This window comes from Equus caballus, chromosome 9 (genome assembly GCF_041296265.1).
Source record: "Equus caballus isolate H_3958 breed thoroughbred chromosome 9, TB-T2T, whole genome shotgun sequence".
Classification (NCBI taxonomy): domain Eukaryota; kingdom Metazoa; phylum Chordata; class Mammalia; order Perissodactyla; family Equidae; genus Equus; species Equus caballus.
The window spans coordinates 95,196,650-95,220,835 of NC_091692.1; the positions used below are offsets into that span (position 1 = coordinate 95,196,650).

The 24,186-nt window shown below is 42.5% G+C and overlaps 1 protein-coding gene and 1 long non-coding RNA gene across 50 annotated transcripts in view; one reads left to right on the forward strand and one right to left on the reverse strand.

Moving 5' to 3' along the window:
- The window catches only part of PTK2 (protein tyrosine kinase 2), a 279,891-nt gene that overhangs the window by 87,327 nt on the left and 168,378 nt on the right, over nt 1-24,186 (reverse strand). For 21 of the 49 annotated variants that reach the window (XM_070221906.1, XM_070221887.1, XM_070221898.1 and 18 more), the window contains 2 exons: nt 18,695-18,725; nt 14,699-14,751 (listed from right to left, as the gene is read on the reverse strand). In XM_070221906.1, coding sequence (XP_070078007.1) covers nt 14,699-14,751; nt 18,695-18,725 — 84 coding nt within the window. Of the gene's footprint in view, nt 1-1,530; nt 1,549-2,607; nt 2,692-14,698; nt 14,752-18,694; nt 18,726-24,186 lie in introns of all 49 variants that reach the window. The other 28 variants (XM_070221892.1, XM_070221891.1, XM_070221910.1 and 25 more) reach the window with 2 other exon arrangements.
- The window catches only part of LOC111775043 (uncharacterized), a 29,221-nt gene continuing 10,523 nt past the window's right edge, over nt 5,489-24,186 (forward strand). The window contains exons 1-2 of the long non-coding RNA XR_011421486.1: nt 5,489-5,547; nt 8,477-8,541. This is a non-coding gene — a long non-coding RNA (uncharacterized lncRNA). The remainder of the gene's footprint in view (nt 5,548-8,476; nt 8,542-24,186) is intronic.

Sequence of the window (24,186 nt, forward strand, 5' to 3'; positions counted from 1 at the left end):
CCCGGGACACTGAAATCTGAATTTCATATGGTTTAGATGCCACAAATACTATTCTTCTTTTGATTTTTCCCTTAACCACTAAAAAACATAATAATCATTCTTAGCTCAAAGGGCGATACAAAAGCAGGAGATGGGCCGCATTTGGCCCACGGGTCTATCTGTGGACCCCTGACCTAGACCAAGTGATTAAACCCTTACGGCTTAGCTCACTTATCTGTAAAATGGGGACAACAATAGTTTCCCTGTCTAATTCATAGTACTGGGAAATTCAAATGTGGGGAAAATGCACAAAAGTCTTTTTGTTACATAAATAACGTAATAACCACTTGTTTATAGACATTTGTTTAAATTTTTATGCTTTCGTAGTAATCCTCACAACAACCACTGAGACCTTTTACAGATGAAGACACAGGAGCAATCTGCTCAAGATCACTGAACTAGTCAGTTGGTGACAGGATGGGCGGTGGGGAAAGCGCGAGGCTGGAGCCTGAGACCTGACCACTCGTCTCCAGCAGCCTTGGACTAGCTGGGCTCTCAACCCTCTTACCCTCAGTTTCCTCACCTGACAACAACAAAGACAATCCCCAATGATAGGCTGCAGCCCTGCCATGGGAATTAGGAGTCACCTGGCACAGTGCCTGCGCACAGCAACTCTCCGTGAGTGGAGCTGCCAATTAGCTACTAGCAAGGAATCAGTCTAGAAACGACGCTCACACCGTCTGGCGTCAGTGCCATGAAGAAGCAGCACCTTTCCACGGTCGCATTTAGCCTAGCTCTGTCACTGCAAGCGCTGGGCTCACTACGCTCAAGTTACCAGTCCCATCACAAACACGAGCACAGATAAAACCTCCAGTAAAAGCACTCTTTCATTTAATCATGAGGAAAAAATTCAAGTCCCCCTTACTTTTAGTTTATAAAATCTTACTCCTTTACCAAAAAAGCATCTAGAGTCTCATGCAGGTAGTACAGGACAGAAGTGGGAAACTTAAGGTGTTCACGTGACTTAAATTTCTAGCTTATTCAGCACTTTCCTCATTTCCTGGAAAAACAGTCGTTATCACCATCGCTGATATTTCTCTAATTACTTTAGTTTGTGTGACTCTTAAAAGTCACTTCATTCTTTCCTTTCCATTATCTTACTCCCAAACCAAGACTTATTATACATACACTGTCCTTGGGAAATAAGTGTATAGATCTCTATAATTTACTTTCAAGTATGACTAATCTTGCTGAATGATTTCATTTTGACAATTTTTCTACAACTCAAGTTTTAATAACGAAATCTAAAAAATTCACTATGAATATATACAACTCAAAGGTACCACTGAGATGTGATAAGAAACTGACAGTTGTCCTTTCCACGTCAGAGCCCTAAACAATTTTTCAGAGATCATTTGTTCACACCATCATTTTTTCACACTGGTTCTATTGGGTTAAAACCATACTTTGCCTTTCATTAATACTGAACTATATTTGTATCAATAAATAATTATTTCACATTAGTAACACAAACGTGAAAATAAATATTACCGTCCCCACTAATTTCATCTGCAGATCCAGGTGGCATGCAAAGAAAGGGGGCAGTAGGAGCAGAGGGGAGGAGAGAGGAGAGGAAAGAGGGGAGAGAGGAAACACACTATTAAAATGACAGGTAAATCAAAGTGTAAGGAAAACAAAAAATTACCCCCCAAGCTCTAATTCACCAGGTAAAAGGAAGATTGCAGTAGTAAGCGTGTTTACTTGATTCAAGGGCGTTATGCTGAATTTTAGCTGTCAGCACACTGTACAGAGTTACACAGCAGTACTGCAGACTTTAAGCTGGCTTCTATGGCACGAAGCAAAATAAGATGGATTGGCTCCAACAATTAAAGGTTAAAAACCATTTCCACCTCCCTAATTTGTATCCCCGTAGATAAAAATGAAAACAAACAAGTCATTAATGTGCACACTAAATGGTAACCAGGGACCAGCCCTCAGCGTGGCTCTTCCCACGAGCCGCTTGGGCTTCTGTCATGTGGCAGCAGTAGGCCAGGCCCAGCATATAAGTTGCAAGGAGGACAGCACTTGAAGCTCCACTGACAGGTCAAGTTTTCATTTAAATTTATACAGTGTTCAGAGAAATTCCTGTTTCAATTATTACAACAATATTTGCTTTCCCAGAAAACTCTCCAAGTGGCCTGGATGCCTCTACTCTGCAGCATCCCTGACCATCCTCCCCCAAACCATGAAGAGCAGACTACTGGGGCTCGCTCTGACCATTCTCTTCATTCAGTTGCATGCTATATTAGGAAACCCACGAAGCAAATGCGGTACCTGCTGGCTCCTGGGGTGAAACACCAAGACAAATGAAACTGGGAAACTACTTCTTGCCCAGTCATGCATTTAAAAACCAGCAAACAGGCAAACAGAACATTTTCTAACAGGAGAGCAGCCCAGACGGTCAGCGCCGACCCTCGCCCCGCTGTATCACTGCTGGGCAGGGGACAGCACATACACCAACACCCAGGAAAGCTCTGCTCTGCTCAGGACAGTCTACAAGCCTCTGTTAGATCCGCTGCCGGGGCGCTCTGGTTAATAAGAGAGCCTGAGCAAATAGGAGCGCAGTACCCGTAGAAGGAGGCTCAAGGGAACAGAAGACCAAAGGGAGAAAGCGCCTAGCTTTCTTAACTTTATGCTGGCAGTGACTGACTCCTTTACAAAGAGGCAGGAGGAGGAAAGAGAAAACAGAAACAAATTATTTCAATACAAAAGAAAACATGTTACATTTAAAGGCATATCTACAAAAACAAATACAAAATTGCAATGCTTTTATTTGACTACTGGCACACAATTTCTTACTATGATTGACTTGAGTTTAAAAAATATTTTATTATTTTAAAATGCAATTTCCTCGTTTAGCAACGATTAACGCTAGATATAGAAACTTTTTAGCAGAACATAAGGAGAGTTTCCTGGCTCCACAGAGCCAACCAAGTGAAGGTACAGGTATCTCTACAAATAACCAAATGAAGCAAAATGAAACAAGACAAAAAACAGAGACTAATAAATAACTCAAGATTCTTGTGAACATCTAACGTACAACCATAAAAAGAAAAATTGCAGAAAACTAGCAGATCCTGATTTGTGAAAGAGCTTTATGAGCCATTTCTCCCAAATCATTAGCAAAGACACAGACTCCGACCTTAAATAAATTACCTTAACATAAAAAACTGGGGATGAGGATGTTTGAATATACAGGTTGCAAAGCCCCCTACCTACAAGCATCAGTTATTCATTCACTCCTTCATTCACATACTTAAAATTCATCTGAAAGTCAACTCTCTCTGTACCAGGCACTTGTCAGATCAACAAGACATGACCCAGCCCTCCAGGAGCACACAGCTCAGTAAAACAGAGAAGCAACAGTTACAGCAGATTATGTCGAAATGAAGTCAGAACAAGAGATGCATGGAACATGTGACAGAAAAGACACAGGTGGCATGCAAAATTTAACCATAGGATACCATCAAGAAAGATCAGGACTTCAGGCATGGGCCCAGGCAGAATACAGGGTAGGATCAAGATGACAACAATTTATGGACATTGTCAACATGTTTGGAGCACAAACGAGAACTGAAACATACAACTTAGTAGTATTTTCAAATGGTATGCTGTGATTCCAACAACATTTACTATTTAATCTTCCCCCTCCATCTGAAAAGCCACCCTAAATCACATACTCAACTTCCTAGGTGATGACTCAAGAGAGGGCGGCTTTCTGTGGTTACTGGTCAACAACAGGAAAACAGAATGACTGCGTCAGGCTGAACGGATTGCTGGGCAAGGGGCAAGACTACAGTCCTGTGCCACACAATGAAGCTTCTGTCAACGATGGACCGTACATATGATGGTGGTTCCATAAGACTGGGCCCACACAGCTTAGGTGTGTAGTGTGCTGTACCATCCAGTCTGTGTAAGCGCACTCTATGATGTCTGCACAACGACGGAATCACCAAAGGACACATTTCTCAGAATGTACCCCCGTCAGTAAGGGACATGGGACATTGCCAGGATGAAATAAGAACATGAACTCTGAATAAGATAAGGCATTCCATCAGTATTAAATTCCCTGATTTTGATAATTACTCTGTGACTGTATAAGAGGATATTCTTGGTCTCAGGAAATACACACTGAAACATTTCTAAGTAAAGTGGCACACTATGTCTGCAACTTGCTTTCAAATGGTTCAAGGAAAAAAACAGAGCGAAAGATACAGCAAGTGGGCCAAAATAAACACATAATGAATCTGAGTAAACAATGTATGAGACTCCATTTTACTACTCTTACAACCATTCTCTAAGTGTGAAATTATGAAAAAATAAAAATACAGGGCACATGCGTTTGGATTCAGATACAGCTGGCTCCACTATTTACTCCCTGTCCCTGGAAAAGTCGCCAAGTTCCGTTTCTGTCTCCTATTTGTAAAATGAGGCAGCAACAGAAGCCTCCTTAGGTAAACAGCTGCAGACGGGACCCCCAGGCATTAGGCACAGGGCGACCACTCCGTAAGTGTCAGCTATTTCTATTTTTCTACTGTTTATTTTATTTTTAAACCCAGCTGAATATTCTTTACATTAACTTAAAAAGTAAATAATTAAAAAAAATTAAGTATAACTTTTCTTGAGTAATATCAAGAACATTAAAAAGGTGTTAGAATCCTTCTTTATTTTATTCAAGATAAATTACTTTATTCAAGATGATTACTTTACTGACGCTTGTTGAACATCTAGTATGAGCCAGGAAGACCATGTAGATGTGGGGGTGACAGCAGTGAAACAGGCCCTCAAACTCCTACCTTATTGGGCTTATGTTGTAGGAGAAGAGACGATAAACAAAGTAAGTAAATTACATGGTAGTACGTCAACATGTAAGCGCTGTGGAGAAAAACAACAAAGCAGAAGTGGGCCAGGCAGTGTTTTCCTATGGGGTTGCAACTCTAAATATGGAAGGATCACTTGCAAAAAGCCTTCTAGGAGCAGAGGGAGAGGGCAGCGCACAAGTCTGGGAAGGTGGGCCAGGGCAGAGCAAACGGCAGAAGCGCAGGCGGGCTCTGCAGAGGCAGGCGCAGGGCACTTGCTGTTGCAAGGTGACCGCGCTAATCCAGGTGGAGAGTGCTGTAAACTTGGACAAGGGTACTCGCAGGGAAACCCGGACTGTGAATATATTTGGGGGATTGAGCCAATTAGGCTTCGCCAATGGACTGGATACGGCAGGAGAAAGAATAGTAGCATCAAGAATCACCCCAAAGATTTTGGTCTCATCAACCAGAAAGAAGGAGCTGCCGCCTCCTAAGAGGAGAAGAGTGAGAAGAGCATGCTTGGAGGGAGGACCAGGAGTTAGTTTTGAATATATTAAGTTTGAGATACTCATTAGACATCAGAGTCAACATGGTGAGATGGCAGGTGGCTGCAAGAGCCTAGAGTTCCGGGAAGAATCCAGGACAGAGATGACAGTTTGGGAGTTACCAGCATAACTAAGGCATGAAACACAATGAGATCCCTGGAAGGGTGAGTCTTGTGTTCTGGGAAAACAGTCCTTCTAGCAAATCATCCAGCCAGAGGGGTCATGGGAACGTCCCTCCTCCCCTACAATGACAAAACCCATGAATTCATAATGATGCTTAAAACAACAACATCTGGCTAGGGAGGCAACTCATTATTTTAAAAACTGACAAATAAAAGGAAAGAATAAAGCAGTTTTCTTGTCTTTCCAGTAGGAACCATGCCTCAAGGTAAGTGAACAGCTACTGAAGGAAAGTTGTCTTTAGAAGTATAATAGCTAAATAAATAAAGAAGACATAGCAGAATTCACATGTCGCCTTTTTGTGGCCCTTAATGAAATCTAGGTGTGAATGTCAGTAGCTGCTAAAGCCATCAGTAGCTGCTAACACTCAAAGGAGCTTTATAATAGATGGATCACAGACTGACCCATTCCACTGATCAGCCTTAAGGGCACAAAGAGAGACGGCCAGATGTTACGTACATCACCTACGACGTGTTCTTGTAAAACAAAACAAAACAAATCATTGAGCCCGAATCTAATCAAACTTCTTTCAATCCTAATGACTAGCTAACAGGAAACATAGGAACACGGAGGCCTGAGAGGAATGCATTCAACACATCACAGAGGTGTAATCAGTCAGACCCAGAGCGCGAGGAAAAACAGCATAAGTGACACAATGTCTTCAACAGATAAGTGGCAATGAAAAAACAAAGAGGAACCCTCATACACTGCTGGTGGGAATGCAAACTGGTGCAGCCACTGTGAAAAACAGTATGGAGATTTCTCAAAAAATTAAAAATAGAGGGGCCTGCCTGGTGGCCTAATGGTTAAGTGCACATGTTCCACTTCTGCGGCCCAGGGTTCACCGTTTCGGATCCTGGGTGCAGACATGGCACTGCTTGGTAAGCCATGCTGTGGTAGGCGTCCCACATATAAAGTAGAGCAAGATGGGCATGGATGTCAGCTCAGGGCCAGTCTCCCACAGCAAAAAGAGGAGGATTGGAAGCAGATGTTAGCTCAGGGCTATCTTCCTCAAAAAATAAATAAATAAATAAAATTAAAAATAGAAATACCATATGACTCAGCTATCCCACTACTGGGTATTTATCCAAAGAACTTGAAATCAACAATCCAAAGAGACTTCTGCACCCCTATGTTCATGGCAGCATTATTCACAATAGCCAAGATGTGGAAGCAACCCAGTGTCCATCAACTGAGGAATGGATAAAGAAGATGTGGTATATAAACAATGGAATACTACCCAGCCATAAAAAAAGACAAAATCGCCCCATTTGCAACAACATGATGGACCTTGAGGGTATCAGGTTACGTCAAATAAGCCAGACAGAGAAAGACAAACACTATATGATTTCATTCATTTGTGGAAGATAAACAAACACAGGGACAAAGAGAACAGATTAGCAGTTACCAGGGGAAGGGGTTTAGGGGTGGGCACAAGGGGCGAAGGGGTGCATTTATATGGTGACTGACAAATAATAACGTACAAATGAAATTTCACAATGTTATAAACTATTATGACCTCGATTAAAAATAAAGAGAAGGCCCAGCCGAGAGATACAGGAGGAGACAGGAGATGCAACAAGCCAAGTTCAACCAGTCTGCTGGTTTGACTCTTGACTGGATGAAACCAAGTGCAAAAATTCGGTCTTCAGGGAAACTGGAACACGGACTGGATAGTTGGTACTAAGGAATTACTGTTGGGGTCGGCCTCACGATCTAGTGGTTAAGTTCGGCAAGCTCTGCTTCAGCAGCCCAGGTTCACTTCCTGGGTGTGGACCTACACCACCCAGCAGCAGCCACGCTATGGCAGCGACCTACATACAAAATAGTGGAAGACTGGCACAGATGTTAGCTCAGGGTGAATCTTCCTCAAGCAAAAAGAGGAAGACTGGCAGCAGATATTAGCTTAGGGCAAATCTTCCTCAGCAAAAAAAAAAAAAAAAAAAAAGAAAGAAAGAAAAAGAAAAAGGAATCACTAATTTTTGCAATATAATAACATTAAGAAAAGAATTCTTATCTTTTAGAAATATTTATAGAGGAAATATGCCTTAGCTTTGCTTTAAAACAATCAATGGGGACTATGTGTTTGTGTAAGTGTGTAAAGGTAGAGAGGAAATAAGACTGGACATCAGATAAGATTGGCCATCAGTTTTTAGCTATTGCATCTAGGTGATGCGTACCTGGAGGGTCATTATATAATTTTATTCTCTCTACTCCTGTATATGTTTGAAATTTTACATGACAAAAAGTTAAAGAAATTCAAAATTCAAAAGCATAACAATATCCATTCATTCATATGGTTTCTGCTTGTAAAAGTACCAAAATATTTGTCTTGACTCATGTGGTTTGATTTTAGTAAGTTCCACAATTACGATGAAGCCATGACACGCTACAACTAGGGGGGAAAAGCCTTGACATCAAATTCTAGAATTTATATTTTAAAAGTTTCAAGTCTTCCTTTAAAATTTTTCTCTGAGAAGAAAAAAATAACTGGGCCTTTTGATGTTAGTGTATTTGTTTTTAAATTTAGCAAGATGACACTTGGGCTTCTTGTATTTTAGTAACAAATTTTTAAAAAATTATTAAAGTTTACTCAATATGGTGTTAAAAAGTTTAGCCAGAGGATCAAGAAGGTTCATGAGCCAAGTATACCCAAACGCTGCCCATCGTGAGGCATAATTTCATATAGACAAAAACACGCTCTGGTTCAACATCTCTCAAGAAACACTGTATTGTCCCTTATTATGTGGAGGTGATTAGGGAGAAGGTAGGCATACTCTCTTCTGGAAAGTTCACAGGGCTAAGGGAACAGATGTGTGTGGCCTGGAGAGTTGTAAAAATAAATATCCTCCTTAAAATTTGTGGTTCTCATTGTTGCTCTGCTTTTCACTTGGGCTCTTTTTCATTTGCAAGTGTCTCCGGCTACTCCCTGCCAGCGAGGCCTACAAGGGTCTGTCTACACGCCTGCAGCGGAAAGGGTAAGTCCAATTCCAGCGTGAGGAATCAGAAGCCAGTCTGGCCCTGGGCCGTTCTTCAGGATACTACTTTAGAACATATGCTGCAGATATTTCAGTACCTATGTGACTCCAGAGTATTTTTCTCAACTCCTTTAGAAACCAGAGAGGAGAGGGACAGGATTAAGTAGCCCCCCGGAATTTCAACAGAGGCAAAGAGAGCTCGAATGACGTAACAGTGGTGGGAGAGGGTGGGCTGGGAGAGAGGAGGCAGCACAGGGGGGCATTCTGATGACTCACTTCCGTCCGCAAGCACAACACCATCAGTCATCCTGTCCATACCCAGGCGGAGACAACTGTGAGCCTGTCAGTGACTAAACGGCTCTCCTAACACCAGATTGATTACAGAACACTATTCATGACTGCTGAAATTAGATTTTCCAGTAACATGTCAAAACACCCAATACTTACCACTTTGTGCACATAAAAATAATCAGCAGCATTGATTTGATTTTTTTTATTCCTAAAAGCTAGCATTTAAATCAAGCTTTAAATCTACTGAAAGCAGAAGAGACTACCTTGTAAATCATAGCATCATCAAAAGTGAAACTAGGGTGTACACCAGACAAAAGAAAGTCTTTCAAGCTTGAATACAGGGCAGACTTTTGAATTTTACCTGAAGAGCGTCATAAATGAGTCAGTACTATGCTATTCCTGGTAAATGGAGGAAAAAATTACAATGGAATCACACAAACTCTTCCAAGGTATTCCTCCCTTCCACACTGAACATCAGCAAGCTTTCTGAATGAGTCAGTGTGGTCTAACGTAAAGACAATGGGTTTTGGAGCCCAAGATCTGGGTTTTAATCAGACTCTCTACTACTTACTACTATCTCAACCAGGCCAAGCCACGTCATCTCTGAGTCTTAATTCCCCATTTGTAAAGTGGAAATGTTACCAGGAAGACTGTCCTGAAGTTTAAACAAGACAGTACATGTAAATGTGCTAGGCATGCTCTCTGAGCTCTTCCATGTGTAAATAACTACTTACATATTTACAAAGCAGCGACACAGCAATGAATGAATAATATCCCACCACCACCATATATTTTGCAGAACTTTACAGTTTACAAACCACTTTTGCCTATATAAAGTGGTTGTTTAAGAATTTGTAATGAAGCAGTTTAATGCAAATAACATTTATTTTGTTAAGGGTATTTTAGTTAAGAATAATTTTCAGTAACTAACTTGAAAAACCTAAAAGTAATCTCACATAAAGGAAATGATGCCGCATGATTAACAGCTAAACCAAAAGAATCTGTTCTAAAGTAAAAAAATAAATTTTTTTTTAATTTGCAACAAATACTGAAAAAGTATCATCAGAAAGTGGTGCATTTGTTTATCACAAAGGGCTCGGCAGAGACCATCAAAGCAAACGTTTCTACCTACAGAAGAGGTCACTGCACTGACTGCCATGACGGAGACACAACAGAGGGAACCTGTTTCACCGTCTCCATGCCCATCGTGGATAATCCAAACAGTTCACAAGAGCTGCGTGCACAATGCAGCGGCACTGTCACCTGTGCTATCCTCTATTTCTGGTCACACTTAAGGTTTTACAGCTTGATCAGGGCCTGGTTATTAAAAAACAAAACAAAGCATTAAAACACAAAAACCAACCAACCAAAACCAGAGTTTATGCCTTTGAAATACTTAAAATTCAGCTTTATTCATTGATTTTCCTTGGCAATATCTCTATACCTGGGAAAATTTCACCCATACAAACACTGCTCAAGCACCCATCCCCAATCCAGGCCACATCCTCTCTCTGAACACAGGTACAGACCGCTTATTACAAGCACTGGTCTCTCAGTTCTAAGTTCTACCTGAGCCCTATAATAAGCACAAGTTTCCTAAAAACTTAATAATTAGGCTAAAAAAATTCCTTTAGGCCCTCAGAATAATGTGCCCAAGGAATGCACTGTTCTGCTAGATATTTTTGTAAATCTGTTCATCTCACGGTCACTTCTACAGAGACACTGAGTCTAGATTTCAGAGACGAATTCTCCGTACAGTGACCTCAGGTCTAACTGCGGCCTTACTGGAGCTGATCTAATAACTCCGTCTGCCTCACAGTGGAGTGCGGATGAGAGCCTGCTTTCTCGCCTCTGGAATGCCGGGATATCGCTTTACTTCCCAACCAGGGATCCACCAAGAGCTGAAAACTGTCTCAAGTTATCTGGACTCTGATTCCTCCTGTTGGCTAGCCTCCAAGCCCCTTGCCCAACACCTCCGAGGAAAGTGTCCAGCACAATTCAGTGATAAGCTCACAGGGAATCGTCCGAGAGTCCAGTGACTCTCGATGTCATTGCCAGCTCTGCGCATCCTGCTCCCGGAATGCAGTCCTCTAAGTTTCAGCACATCTCCATACCTTGCTCAGGCATTCACTGATTTATTTTAAAAAATTACTAAGCACTTATGTCCCGGACAATAAACAGACAAAGAGAATATGTCTTTGCCTATGACGGGGTTGTGGTCTACAGAACAGAAAGTTTCTAAAATAATTATACCCATTTAAAGATTATCCATAATAGAGAGACATATGGCGGGCTAGAGAACTCTGGGGAAGGAGTCCTAGAGTAGTCAGGGAAGGCTTCTAGGAGGTGGTGACATCTGAACCTGGTCTTGAAGATCAGGTAAGAACTTTTTGGTTGTGAACAGAAATGCGGGGGGTCAGACAAGTCCCACTTTCTCCATCTTCCCAAGTGCTTCTCCATCTGTACTTGGGGTAAACTCCTTTAATTGGTATTGAAAGGCAATATGGCCTGGAGGGCAGTAATGATCTGAGTTCCAATCCTAGCTCCATCATTTTCAAGCTATGTGACGCTGAACAAGCCTGTTTACTCTCTGAAGTCAGTTCCTCATACCTGTGAAATGGGGGATGATAAAGACCTTGTGAGGCTATCACAGGGATTAACCAAGATAGTAGCTCCCGACGTGCATACCACACCGAATGCTTAATGAAAACAGGCCTGTCTCTTCTTCGCTGTGTGTGGCCTTGGCCAAGCTCCTGAGTCCCAATTACCCTGCCCACTGCATCTCCTGGGCCTCCATCCCCGCTCTCTCTGCTACCCTGCTGGTGCCTGGATTTGCCAAGCTCCTTGGTGTCTGCATGACTCCATCTCTCACGTCATTCAGTTGCCTGCCCACACGCCATCTGCTCAGAGAGACATTTCTTGACCACAATTATAAACAGCTCCACCCCTTGCTCTCGATTTACCTGCTTTACTTTCATTCATTGTCTCTAGCCTGTCTCCTCCACAGAGTGTCAAGTCCATAAAGGAAGGGGCCTGTCTTTATTCACTATCATACCCCAGCATCTGGAATGGTGCCTGGCACACAGTAGGCCCCATAAGTGTTTGCTGACTGACTTAATGTAAAATGGGACATGTAAAACTGGAATAATATCCCTCTTGCAGGGTTAGAGGTTAAATGAGATGGAGCATGACAGAAAGCAAATCATCACGGCTGGCACAGAGTCCGACTGCAGCCCCACCCCAGTCGCCTGCAGACAGAACAGCCCCGTGGCAGCGGAAGGAGACGCAGGGGAAGCAGGGGTCCAGGAGCAGCGGGGCGCTCTCCCTCAGTGGGACAGTACCACACCCACATGCTGCAGGGTTTCCAGGTTGCTGGGTAAAGAAATAACCTTGGGATTTAGTAACAGTGCTGGTTTTCTAGCTATGAACCTAAAAGCTGGTGGGCTAAGTCTAAGGTAGAGGCTCCTGGCCAGCCAGGCTGGTTCAGACATTATGTGTATAGTCTTTGTGGAAGATACAAATATACCGCACTGGTTAGTCCAACTGCACCAAACTGAGCGAGCAGCAGGTGGAATGGGAGAAGGTCAACAGGAACCTAAACACATTAGTGTTGTCATGACACACCCACCGCACTCTTCCTTTACCTGTATCTGCACATTACCACAGTGACAGTCACACAGGAAACAGCGTCAGTGATCTTGAAGAACAGAAAGACTCAGACATGTGATGATGAGAAGAATATCCCGGCCTCTGGAACAGCTCGAGCAGAACTACAGAGCTACGGTGGGGTGAGTGGCACATCCCAGCTTCATGTGGCTGCAGACAACGTGGAGGAGGGAAGAGGGGAGGAGTGGAAAGGGAGGCTGTGGAGGATGATGGAAGGCCTCTGAGGGCTGAGCTGAGGAGCCTAACCTGCACCTGACGGATTGTAAACTATTATTGAAAGTTTCTGACCAGAGAACTGCCTATTTAAATTATATACATGTGGCAGCAATCAAACTAGTACAGAGAATGGACTGAAGTGTGAACTTCTAGTTAAGGGATAACTGGGAAGAAATAATGAAGGCAGAATCCTAAGGGAGGGGTTGGCTGGGAGAGGTAAAAATCCAGAGGTTTGATGATGATCAGTTGCTAAAAAATCTCTGAGGTTTAAAACCTGAAGAACTGAGGACACTGATTAAAAGGGATTGGAAAAAGGGAGAAGGAACAAGATGTGAAGGTTCTGTGAGGACCCACTTTACTTCATTATGAGCTAACAGGCCGTCCCGGCTCGCTCCCACCCAGAGACTGTGGCGCCTCCGCGAGGCAACACAGCGGCGAGGCATGCGAGCGCTTCCTGGGCCTCACTCCTAAGACCGCTCTCAGCCGGCAAGGAGACGGCCCAGAGTGCTACCAGGAAGGACTCGGCGCTGGCTCCAGCATCACCTCTTCTACAGAGCATCCTCTGAAGCCCAGGGACTGTTCTCTCCTCCGGACTCAGCTGAGCTGACAGAAAGAATCCTTCCCCACCCTCACCAGGAGGGCACGGCCTTTCTCTCTCCAGCTGGATTACAAACTCCCTGAGGGCCTGGTTTACACGTGTGAATCTCCTGTTCCCACCATGGACTGAACAAGAGCAAATGCTGAGCACTACTTATGCTGAGCACCACTGCTGGGCTTAGGAGAGTCCAGCGAGGGCCGTGGGCAAGCGAGACTGCCCACTGATTTAGAACAGGCCAGGCTCCCTGCAGCCTGTGGGTGCCTGACACTGTCCGACAGCACACACTCTAGCACTCACGACCCCTCTCCCCTGTTAGGAAGCGATCGATGATTTCTTAGGCTGTGGTACTCAGACACACACCGCTCACACACAATTCATCAGTAAAGCATCCTTGCTAAAGCACAAGTATTTCTTTCTGCTAAATAAAAGCGCAGGTATTTCTTAAGAGAGGGCTTGTGGGATGTTTGTGCACAATTAAAAAATAAGCAATTACATTTCTATGTAGGAACACTAAACAAGAATCCAGTCATCAACTAGGCAAAAGCACAAAACTAAATTTCAGGAAAAATTAACTGAAGGTAAATTAAACTAACAAGAATTAGGTTTCTTCTAAGTCAGACTGTCAGATACTAGAGTCATTAGGAACTTACTATTTTAGAAATGTAACATTTACATTATTATATTTACAGATTATAAATATGTGTGTATAGATATACACATATATCTATATCTATATATATATACACATAGTGAATATACTTTAAGACACTAACTTGGGTCCTGAAAGATGCTTTTTTCCTCCCTTTCCTCTGTTTTCTACATTTTTAAATAAGGAAAAAAGGCACATATATTTTGAAAACATACCAAGGAAAGTACACACACCCATCACACCAGCAACAGTTAAGATGCTGCTTTCGCCAGTATCTTAACTGTGTTTTTAAGAAAGCAATATTCAAACACCACTCCATGTTCATCATGAAAGACAAAAACCATTGAAAAATGTTTCACATTTCCTGAACTCAAAAAAAAATAAATATACAAAGCATATTCTGTTTCTGAATTACAAAGATAAATTATAATGGCAACTTCAAAAGTAAGCATTTTTACTCTAAATTAACATGACATTAAAACTGAAAAATAACTTCTGACATATATCTCGTCTTAGAAAACAAACCTATCAGCCACATTTAAATGTGTTTAATGAGGGTAACGTTGTACAACTTTGGGCAGCTGGACTGTTTAACTTGTGATTCTAGACTCCTTCCACTCTAGGAGTACTCGCACTAGTGATGAGGAGACCTCTAACGTGCAGTGGTCCTCCTGTCACAGCCGCCGCGCGCGTCCACTCCGCAGCCCGCCGTGAGGCTCTCTGGGCTGGCCGCTCACCTGACACGGAGACGGCGTGTGTCCGCACACCTTGCCTCTCGCTGTTGGCCAGCCTGTAAGACAGAGGGGCAGAGCTGTGAGTGCCGCACTCAGGAAACAAACGCCCACTCGTCCCAACGGGCTGCCCAGGATCAGGAAGACTACACCACTTCCCCTGGAGACTTCACATCATAAAGGCTGCTTTTACAATATCAGATTCCACCACCCGAGGCACTTAACCAGACTGCGTCACTGTTTTAAAGATCAGAAACTAAGACAGACAACTGAAGGACAGCGAACCGTGCTGAGAAGGAACTCGTGACAGTGACTTACAACACCGCAAACCACTTAATGTGGTGTACACGGGTTAGATAAAGTCTTAAATTTAAATGCCAGGCTGCAAGTGAATGCCCAAAAGTTATACAATGGAGGGGGAAAATATCTAGAATTGAAATTTGCTCTCTAAAACGTTAATTTGAAATACTGTAGTATGACTGGTCCTTCATACATTGAGAGCATGTAAAAAAGCAGGCAAACATTAATATTATTATTATTTACAGACTGAAAAAGGTAAGCTTAATGTAAGCTGATCACTTATTTCATGAAATGATTCAACAACATCAGTGTTTTACATATTCACCCACACAAAACAAAATTTTGGCCAAAAGTTTCAGCAACATTAAAAAAATCCAAGTATTGGGGACAGCCCCATGGCCCAGTGGTCAAAGTTCCACATGCTCTGCTTTGGCGGCCCGGGTTCAGTTTCAGATCCCGGGCATGGACCTGCTCCACTCATCAGCCATGCTGTGGAGGCATCCCACATACAAAGTAGAGGAAGACTGGCACATGTTAGTTCAGGGCAAATCTTCCTCAAGCAAAAAAGAAGAGGAGTGGCAGTGGATATTAGCTCAGGGCGAATCTTCCTCACCAAAAAAAAAAAAAAAAAAAAAAAATCCAAATATAGTTTAGTTTAAAATTTTTGGAAAGCACAAAACACAGAGAAAAAAGGAACCTCATAGTCTTCAAATGTCAGTTACCTTGATCTTTTTATAAAAGAAAACTTTTTCCAGATACAGAAACATTTACCACGGAAGTACTGAATAGAAATTTTTCTTAGTATGTAGAATTGACACTAGGAAATACTGGAACTTAGAAATAGTATACTTTTTTTGAGAACTAGAAATATTCAACTGTATAATCTCTATAATTAACGATTATAGCATAAAGCCATAAAATTGAGTTTCTTTTATTGAATTCTCTAAGTATTTGAAATCTTATAGCTTTTAAGTTTAACTAAAGTGGTTTTCTGACAAATCACCACTTTCTCTTCCGTTGCAGCTACATGACTTATTATAACTATCTTTGAGCTATATTTCTTGGGAAGCCATAGGGTACATAAATAGTCTACGTCACTTGCTTCCATGTCCTGCTGCCAGAACTGTGGCGTCTTCCTTCGCCACACCATGTTTCTGTGTGCTGCTGTGGGTCAGCTTTCTCACAATTGCATGGATTTCACTGCTTTTCTGATGAACAGCAGTAACAGTGTCTCCTGCTCTATGATTTGTGGAAATTCTGCTCTTTTAAAGTTTGATTTATTCAGTGTTTCTATCATCTGCTAGCACTTCTAACCTACTATCTTCTTCACTCACTTCTATATCTATGTTTATTATTCCTGTAACTTTTAATTCTCAAAGTCATCACCTAACGACTTTCCACAATTCAAGATACTCGGAGCATTAGTTCCTGGCCTGATGTGGGACATTAATAAATATCTATTAAATATTGTTGAATTTGTGAAAAACTGCCTAAAAGCTAAGAGAAAGCTGGTTTCGCCACCCCTTCACTCACCTGGACAGCTACTGTGTACCTACTATGTGCCAGATACTGCCCAGTGTCACGACCACAATGCCACCTGACCCTGGCCATCAACGAGGCCACAGGGCTATGGACAAGCAAAGAGGTTTTTTTTTTTGAGGAAGATTAGCCCTGAACTAACATCTGCTGCCAATCCTCCTCTTTTTGCTGAGGAAGACTGGCCCTCAGCTAACATCCATGCCCATCTTCCTCTACTTTATATGTGGGACGCCTGCCACAGCATGGCTTGCCAAGCGGTGCCATGTCCATACCTGGATCCGAACCGGTGAACCCAGGGCCGCTGAAGCAGAATGTGCAAACTTAACCGCTGTGCCACGGGGCCAGCCCTGAGGTAATTTTTAAAAGTGTGATAAGTACTATGGCAAAGTAGAAGGTGTTATGGGAAAACACACAGGAAGGCTCTCCAGGACTGGTTAGTCATTTCCAGAGGAAATGATGTAGGATGAGACCTGAGAGATGAGCAGGGCCTAGCTGAGGACAAGGGGGCTGGAGGAAAAGTGAGTCATGCTGGAAAGAGCGTTTACAAAGACCTGGAGGCAAAGAAAGGACAGTGAACTCCAGGAAGTGAAAACAGTTCACTGTAGCTGAAGAGCAGGGTGAGAGTAGCGAAAGGAGGCTAGAGGAGCCAGCAGGTGAACAAGTGTACAGGATGCTGCCAGCCAGCTTAAGGATGTTGGCGTTTATCCTTAGAGCAACAGCAAGTGAGGCATCGGCTTTAATTAAGAAAGCTCCCTCACATTGTAGTACAGAGAATGGATGGACGATGGGCAAAACTGGACAGACGAAGATGGGTAGGAGGTGTGCAGAAGAAGGTTAATCTAGCTGGCCCGAGACTGCTATCTTTTGAGGCTGGCCCTTGGCTGGTGTGTGGGAACTTGGATTTCAGGAGGGTTCCCACCATCCCCTAACTAAGAAGTGTGGTCTGCTGTGCCTAAACTGTCTGTACAAACAATATGGTTCACGTTGAAGCCCTGCTTTCCTTCGGGGAATCTAGAAGTTTGGGACATGCCAGGCCGAGAGTATGTATGTGATCAGGCCCCCATGAACCCCCAGGCAACGAGTCTTTAATAAGCTTCCTCACTAGACAGTATTTCACACAGCATCACACTCACTGCTAGACGAAACGAGTGCGCCCTGCGTGAGGCCACTGGGAGAGGGCTCTCAGGAGCGTGCCTCGGTTTCCTGGGACTTCACCCCTTGCGCCCTCTCCCGGGGCCGGGCTTGCTCTGTGGCCTCTTGCTCTAACACATCACAGCCGTGAGCATGACCATATGCTGAATCCTGCGAGTTCTCTCTAGAGAATCACTGAACCTGGGGGTGGGCTTGGGGATCCCTAGTCTGCTGGAGTAGCCCAGACAGGTGATGATAATAGCTAAAAGCAGGGGAGGGACAGTGGAAAGGAGGAGAAGTGGCTGATCTGATAGATTTAGAAACAGAAATGAAGGACTGGTGATGGACCGGCAGTAGAGAGGAGGGAGAGTGACAAGACAGCAACGATGCCCAGGCTTCAGCCTCCTGATCCTATTTCCAGGACCCTCGCAGGTGAAGTATTCTTCTGCAGGTGAGCACTCAGGCACACAGCTATAATTGTTTATTTACCTGTATATCTGAATGTCTAGATTTTAATTTTCAAACGGTCCCCAGTTCTTAACACACAGAATAGAGAAGTTATTAAATAAGTTCTTTTGGCATTACTATTTAATTCTCTTAATTTTATAGATCAACACATCTACTATGAAATTCATGACATAAACAAGTAAAAAAATTAATATAAATTTCTTAATTTTCTCCCGTGTAACATAGCCAGAATGGTCGCCATTTTCAGGCTCTTATAAAGATTGGTGGTGACTATAATGTGACTGTTTAGCAACAGGCCTCCACAGTATTATCACTATGATTTTTCTTGAGCTCCCTACTGAACTTAAAATAAAGGGAAAATTCGTTTCAAACTTTTGATTAAATCTAAATACATAACATGATTTATAATTGATTTGATTTCTTTCTGGAAATATTTGTTTTCTAGTTCCCTAATCACATATGTAGAAAAATTTGATTATTAAAGGAAAATGGATTATAAAGCATAGTGATTTCCTTCCAGCGTCTAACACAACTGAATAACAACATGCACAAAGCAGCACTTACTTTGGTATTGACGGCAAAGCCCGTTCGCCTTCTGGGGAAAAAAAAGGAAAGAGAGATGAGGTTCCTTCTATTCCTTTTGAAAAGGTTAGATGTAGAAATCGGGGAAGGATGAGTTTTATTCCAGTATCTTAGCAATAACCCCTTAAAGGAAGTTATTCTACCGTCTATCTTAGGCTTTCATGGTCTTCTTTTCAATATTTCTAACAAACATAAACTGACTGTAGTTGCATACTGTTTAAAAGGTACTGCCTAATCAAAACAAAGCATTAACATGACAAATTGGTAAGAGATTTCCTTCCAAGGAGACTCTAAAAGATGAAGGATTTCTCATGGTTAAAGTCAACAATCTTTACCAAAAGACTGAACATTCAACATTTTGATAAAAATGCTCACTAGCAACGACACCAAAATCTACGCAGTGAACACAGAGAAATACAAAGAAAACAAATCCACAGGATGCGTGGCTACCAGAGGAGCTGAAGAAGCAGAGGAACCGAAGAACCAAGCAGGCCTGCAGAGTGGTGGCCTGAGGGCTTCTGAGCGCGGCCAGGCTGGGGGTGGGGGGGGGGTGCGCCCGGGGGCCTCTAGGACGGTGCTCATCTCCCACCAATGACCGGGCCGGCCCGTCGCTTTGGGCAGTGACTGGCTCCTGCCTGATGAAGCTCAGGACTTTGTTCAGTGGTTGAGGGGACTCTCTCTCCCCACCCCTCCTTTTGTGAACCAGGAGCATGGAGCCTCCCCCAGTTTAATCTGGATTAATCTAATGGGCCCCTGACTGATCGATCCTCCCTTCTAATCCATCCCTGAGCTAAATTACTACCAGAATAATCTTCCCTAAATGCAAATTCATCAAGTCATTCCCCTGCTTAAAATTTTAGTGTCTCTCGACAGCTTTTAGGATGAAATTTAAGCACCTCAACTTAACCCGCAAAGCACAGCTTTGATTCTTTTGCCACACAAAACAGCTCTGTCTCCCTTCTTTGGGTGTGTCTGTAGGGCCGTGGGGTGGAGGTGCCTTCCCAGGCAGTTCCTTAGGTAACACCCCCAGTGCAGTCACCCTTACTGTCCAGGATTCCTCTCCTTGCATTTGCCCTTGAACTCAGTCCCATCAGTTCCCTCCACCCACCAGGCCACTGAAGTTACCCTTGTCACGGTCTCTCCAGTCTCACTCTCTACTATTTCCTGATTCTACGTGATTGCATATTATATTTCCCTGAATACATCACGCTGCCTTGAAAGACGCTTGAAAGAGCTCTTTCTTCTGGTGGAAATAGCATTTCTCAATCTTTCAAAGCTCAATTCCACCATGATCTCCTCAAAGGAGCTCTTCCCAGAATACTCCAAGTGGCTTGGAATGGCCCTCCTGTGCTTCTGCTCCAGCATACAGAAGAGCATTTGCTACGTATCGGACTACCTGAAGGTGAGACCTAACCTGCCACAGGTGTCCCTACCGCCCGGGCGGGCACCTGGCACTCAAAGGCTCTCAGACCAGTGCTTGGTAAACGAGGAATTCAATCAGCCTTGGGCCCCAAGTGAGTGACTCTCTGAACAACTGTTTATTTACCTATGAGACAGAGAGCACGCTGCCTCGTTTGCACGGATAGTTGTGAGGCTTAAAATAACACAGAACATATCCAACCACCGCATAATAGCCAATGCACTACAGGAATTCCATCCAAATTTCCTCACTCTTTGAATTATTGACATCCAAATTTCAAGCAAAATAACCAAGTTATACCATGAAGACCAAAGTTAGAATAAGTAGAAAATCTTATTGGTTGTTTATCCCATGAATGCTATCACCACCATCTTAACCACATCAAACACTGTCAATTAATGATATGGCCTTTCAAATGGCATATGTGTGATTTGTAACTGTTTGTGCACTCTTTCTTGAAATTTCTACTTCCTTGGAGAGAAAAACAACAGCTATTTTTTTAAAGATCTCTTTTTCCTTTTTCTTTTTTAATTTTTGCAGGGAAGGATGTACCCTGAGCTAACATCTGTTGCCAATCTTCCTCTTTTTTTTCCCCAAAGCCCCAGTGCATGGCTGTATATCCTAGTTGTAAATGCTTCTAGTTCTTCCTTGTGAGCTGCCGCCACAGCAGGGCTACTGACAGACGAGTGGTGTGGTTCTGCCACCAGGAAATGAACCCGGGCCACCGAAGTGGTGAGTGTGCAGAACTTTAACCACTAGGCCCTCAGGACTGGCTTGAAAAAGAAACTAGTTATTAAATATTTGGTTAATATAGACTTCCAAAGTAGCTGGGCAGGAGTAGCAAGAAGGCTGTAAAAGAGCTGATTAACAACTGAAGGATCTTAAGAGAGTAAATTTTCAGGAAGCAAAAAAAATAACAGAATATTGAGCAAAATGGCAACAGACATTAATAGCAGTAGCATTATAAAAAAACCTAAGTACTCACTAACTAAAATGCCCAATTCTAGGAGTTAATTTTTAACATTCCTTTAAATTTATAAGTTGACTGAACATACGATTTCTCATGTCATTCACATGGTTTGTATCTTATTTCTCTGAATAAATTCTGTTTTTTTTTAAGGAAGATTAGCCCTGAGCTAACATCTGCCGCCAATCCTCCTCTTTTTACTGAGGAAGACTTGCCCTAAGCTAACATCCGTGCCCCTCTTCCTCTACTTTATATGTGGGATGCCTACTGCCTACCACACCTTGCCAAGGGGTGCCACGTCCACACCCAGGATCAGAACTGGTGAACCCCGGGCCACCGAAGCAGAACATGTGAACTTAACTGCTGCACTACCGGGCCAGCTCCCAGAACTAAAAATCTAAATAAATCTAAATCATAAAGATATATAACGTGGGGGAAAAAGTGAAAAAGTTGAAGGCCCCCTCCCCTGCTTCAAATACAATTCCATTCTCCTTAGAAGTATTCACTAGCCACAGTTGGGCACTTAACTTTCCCCACTTCCAGACTCCTTTTATGCTCATGAATTCACACACATAGGTTTGGATCTATATATAAATAAATAAACGAGGGAGCATGCATACCTGATACAATACCATGCGGCTGCTGAAAACGACAATGGTGCTATTTTTGTGTTACAAACCTACATGCTCCCTCATTTATTTGTTAGTTCCCATCCTGCGGACACTGAGGTTGTTTCCAAGCCTGTGCAATTATAAACAATGGAGGGTGAACGTCCTGCGTCAGTGGTTCCGCAGGACACCTTTCTAGGAGGTGGACGACTGGACAGGGAGCTGCTGCGACTCTGTCCTCTGGAAATGTACCAGCTGACGGTGATACCAACAAAGCGGGAGACTGCATTTTCCAATAGCCTTGTATTATCAGTCTTTTTACCAATCTAATAAACATAAAATGGCATGTGTCACTCTGTCTGTCTGTTTACTGGACATTTATATGTTCATTCTTCTATGAGGCGCCCGTTTTTATACTGGGTTGTCACTGAATAAGAAGAACACTTGCAAAACAAGAGATTTTAACTCTTTATTGTAGGTGTTAGAAATGTTTTCCCCTCTGTGTCACAGCTTTCAAACACGTTCCTTTTACTAATAGGAGCAACTCCACGTTTATATAATGCACTATCAATTTTGTTCTTCCTATCTTCTGGGTTTCGTGTCACACTTAGAGGCATGCATCCCCTCCCCTCACACTGTACAGTATTTACTCTCATCCTATATACGGAAAATCTACTTAAGAACAAGGAAATTATGACCCCATATTAATCTGCATAATTCCCTCCTCTGAGAATTTTACTAAAATTGAAAGTTGCTACTGAGCTTTCCTGTGGGAAAGAGACAGGTTAGATAACGCCCTACAATGAGGCCAGGGTCACACAGCAACTTGGGTGGAACTCAGTTCAGGATATTTCGCTTATGGTTCTTACCATTTTCCGCCCCAAAAAACACCACCTTTTAAAGCACTTTATAATTTCAAGGTAATTGTGGTAGATCACAGAACTAACCAAGTACATCTGTGCATATTCAGAGCTCACATGGAGAACTCCCAGATCACTTATAACTGTTATCTCTGTTATACATACAAACATGCACATGCTGCTTACCATTAAGCACTTTATAATCCAAAGAAGACAGATGGATACATACATGATTGTTCTTTGAAGCACATTGCCAGGAAAACAGTACATGTTTGTAAAAACATGTTTTACATTTCTTTGAAAATTTTTTAATCATCTAAATTAGAAAACACATGTGTGCTCTTGTCCACATATATTTCTGACTATGATCCATTAAAAATGTTGGACTTAAAATATAACTTCACTTAGGCAATATATCTTCACTTTAGGTATCTATTATAAAATAGTCATGTAATAAATAAATACACTGTGATTTAGAATAAGATAGGTAAATTATCAAGCTTAATAATTCATTCTATAAAGACAATATAAAATCGGTAACAACCAATACCTACTAGGTTTTTATGAGAAGCATTTTCATTTACGCTCTTTTAATATGAATGAAGAACTTAATGCATCTCATTTCCCAAGCTTTGATATCAAAATGTTTCTCCCTAGAGGAGGAAAAAAAGCCAATCAGGGGCCAGCCCCGTGGCTGAGTGGTTAAGTTCGTGGGCTCCACTTTGGCAGCCCACAGTTTCGCTGGTTTGGATCCTGGATGCAGACGTGGCACCACTCATCATGCCACGCTGAGGCAGCATCCCACGTGCCACAACTAGAAGGACCCACAACTAAAATATACAACTATGTACTGGGGGGTTTTGGGGAGGAGGAGAAGAAGAAGAAGAAGAAAAAAGAAGATTGGCAACAGATGTTAGCTCAGGTGCCAATCTTTGGGGGGAAAAAAGCCAATCAAAAACACACACAGGAAGATGTTGAAGCTTTAAACATGGAATGACTCATTTAATGTTTAATGTCTGAATGTTATTTTTTTTTAATGTGTACCAACAAATTGATAAAGAACATTTTGGTAAATTAGGATGAAATAAAAATTATTTACCAAAAAGGAGATAGGCAATATGTTACATTTAACATTTTTCACAAAATACTGTCTTTGTATGAAGTTCTCTCAAAACATATTAGTAATATTTGTAAGGTACATACCTGTTTAAAGCACAAAATGAAAAATCAAGAGCTTATGGCTGCAAAAGGTTTAACTGAGAGCAGCCTTTAGACATTTCTAAAAGCAACTTCATTACTCTATTTCATATAAAGAAAGCTATATTTTAGAAAAAAGAAATGAATAGGCTTTCCTGGCCTGATCACAGTGGGAAAAACATTTTTGTGAGATCAGCCATGTCCTGGAATCCATACACTTAGTTCTTGGCCTTTTGGCTTAAAGCTTTAGCTATTGTTTTCAGAGCACAACATCATGACTCTAACTTTTAAACAAAGGTTCCAATGATTCCTCTCCATCACACTGCCCCCCCCCACCCCCCTTCAAACTGCTCTGTCGACACAGAGTCCTGGACGGCTGGGCAGGCGGGGCTTCCTGCTGTGTCTACACGCGGAGTCCAGTG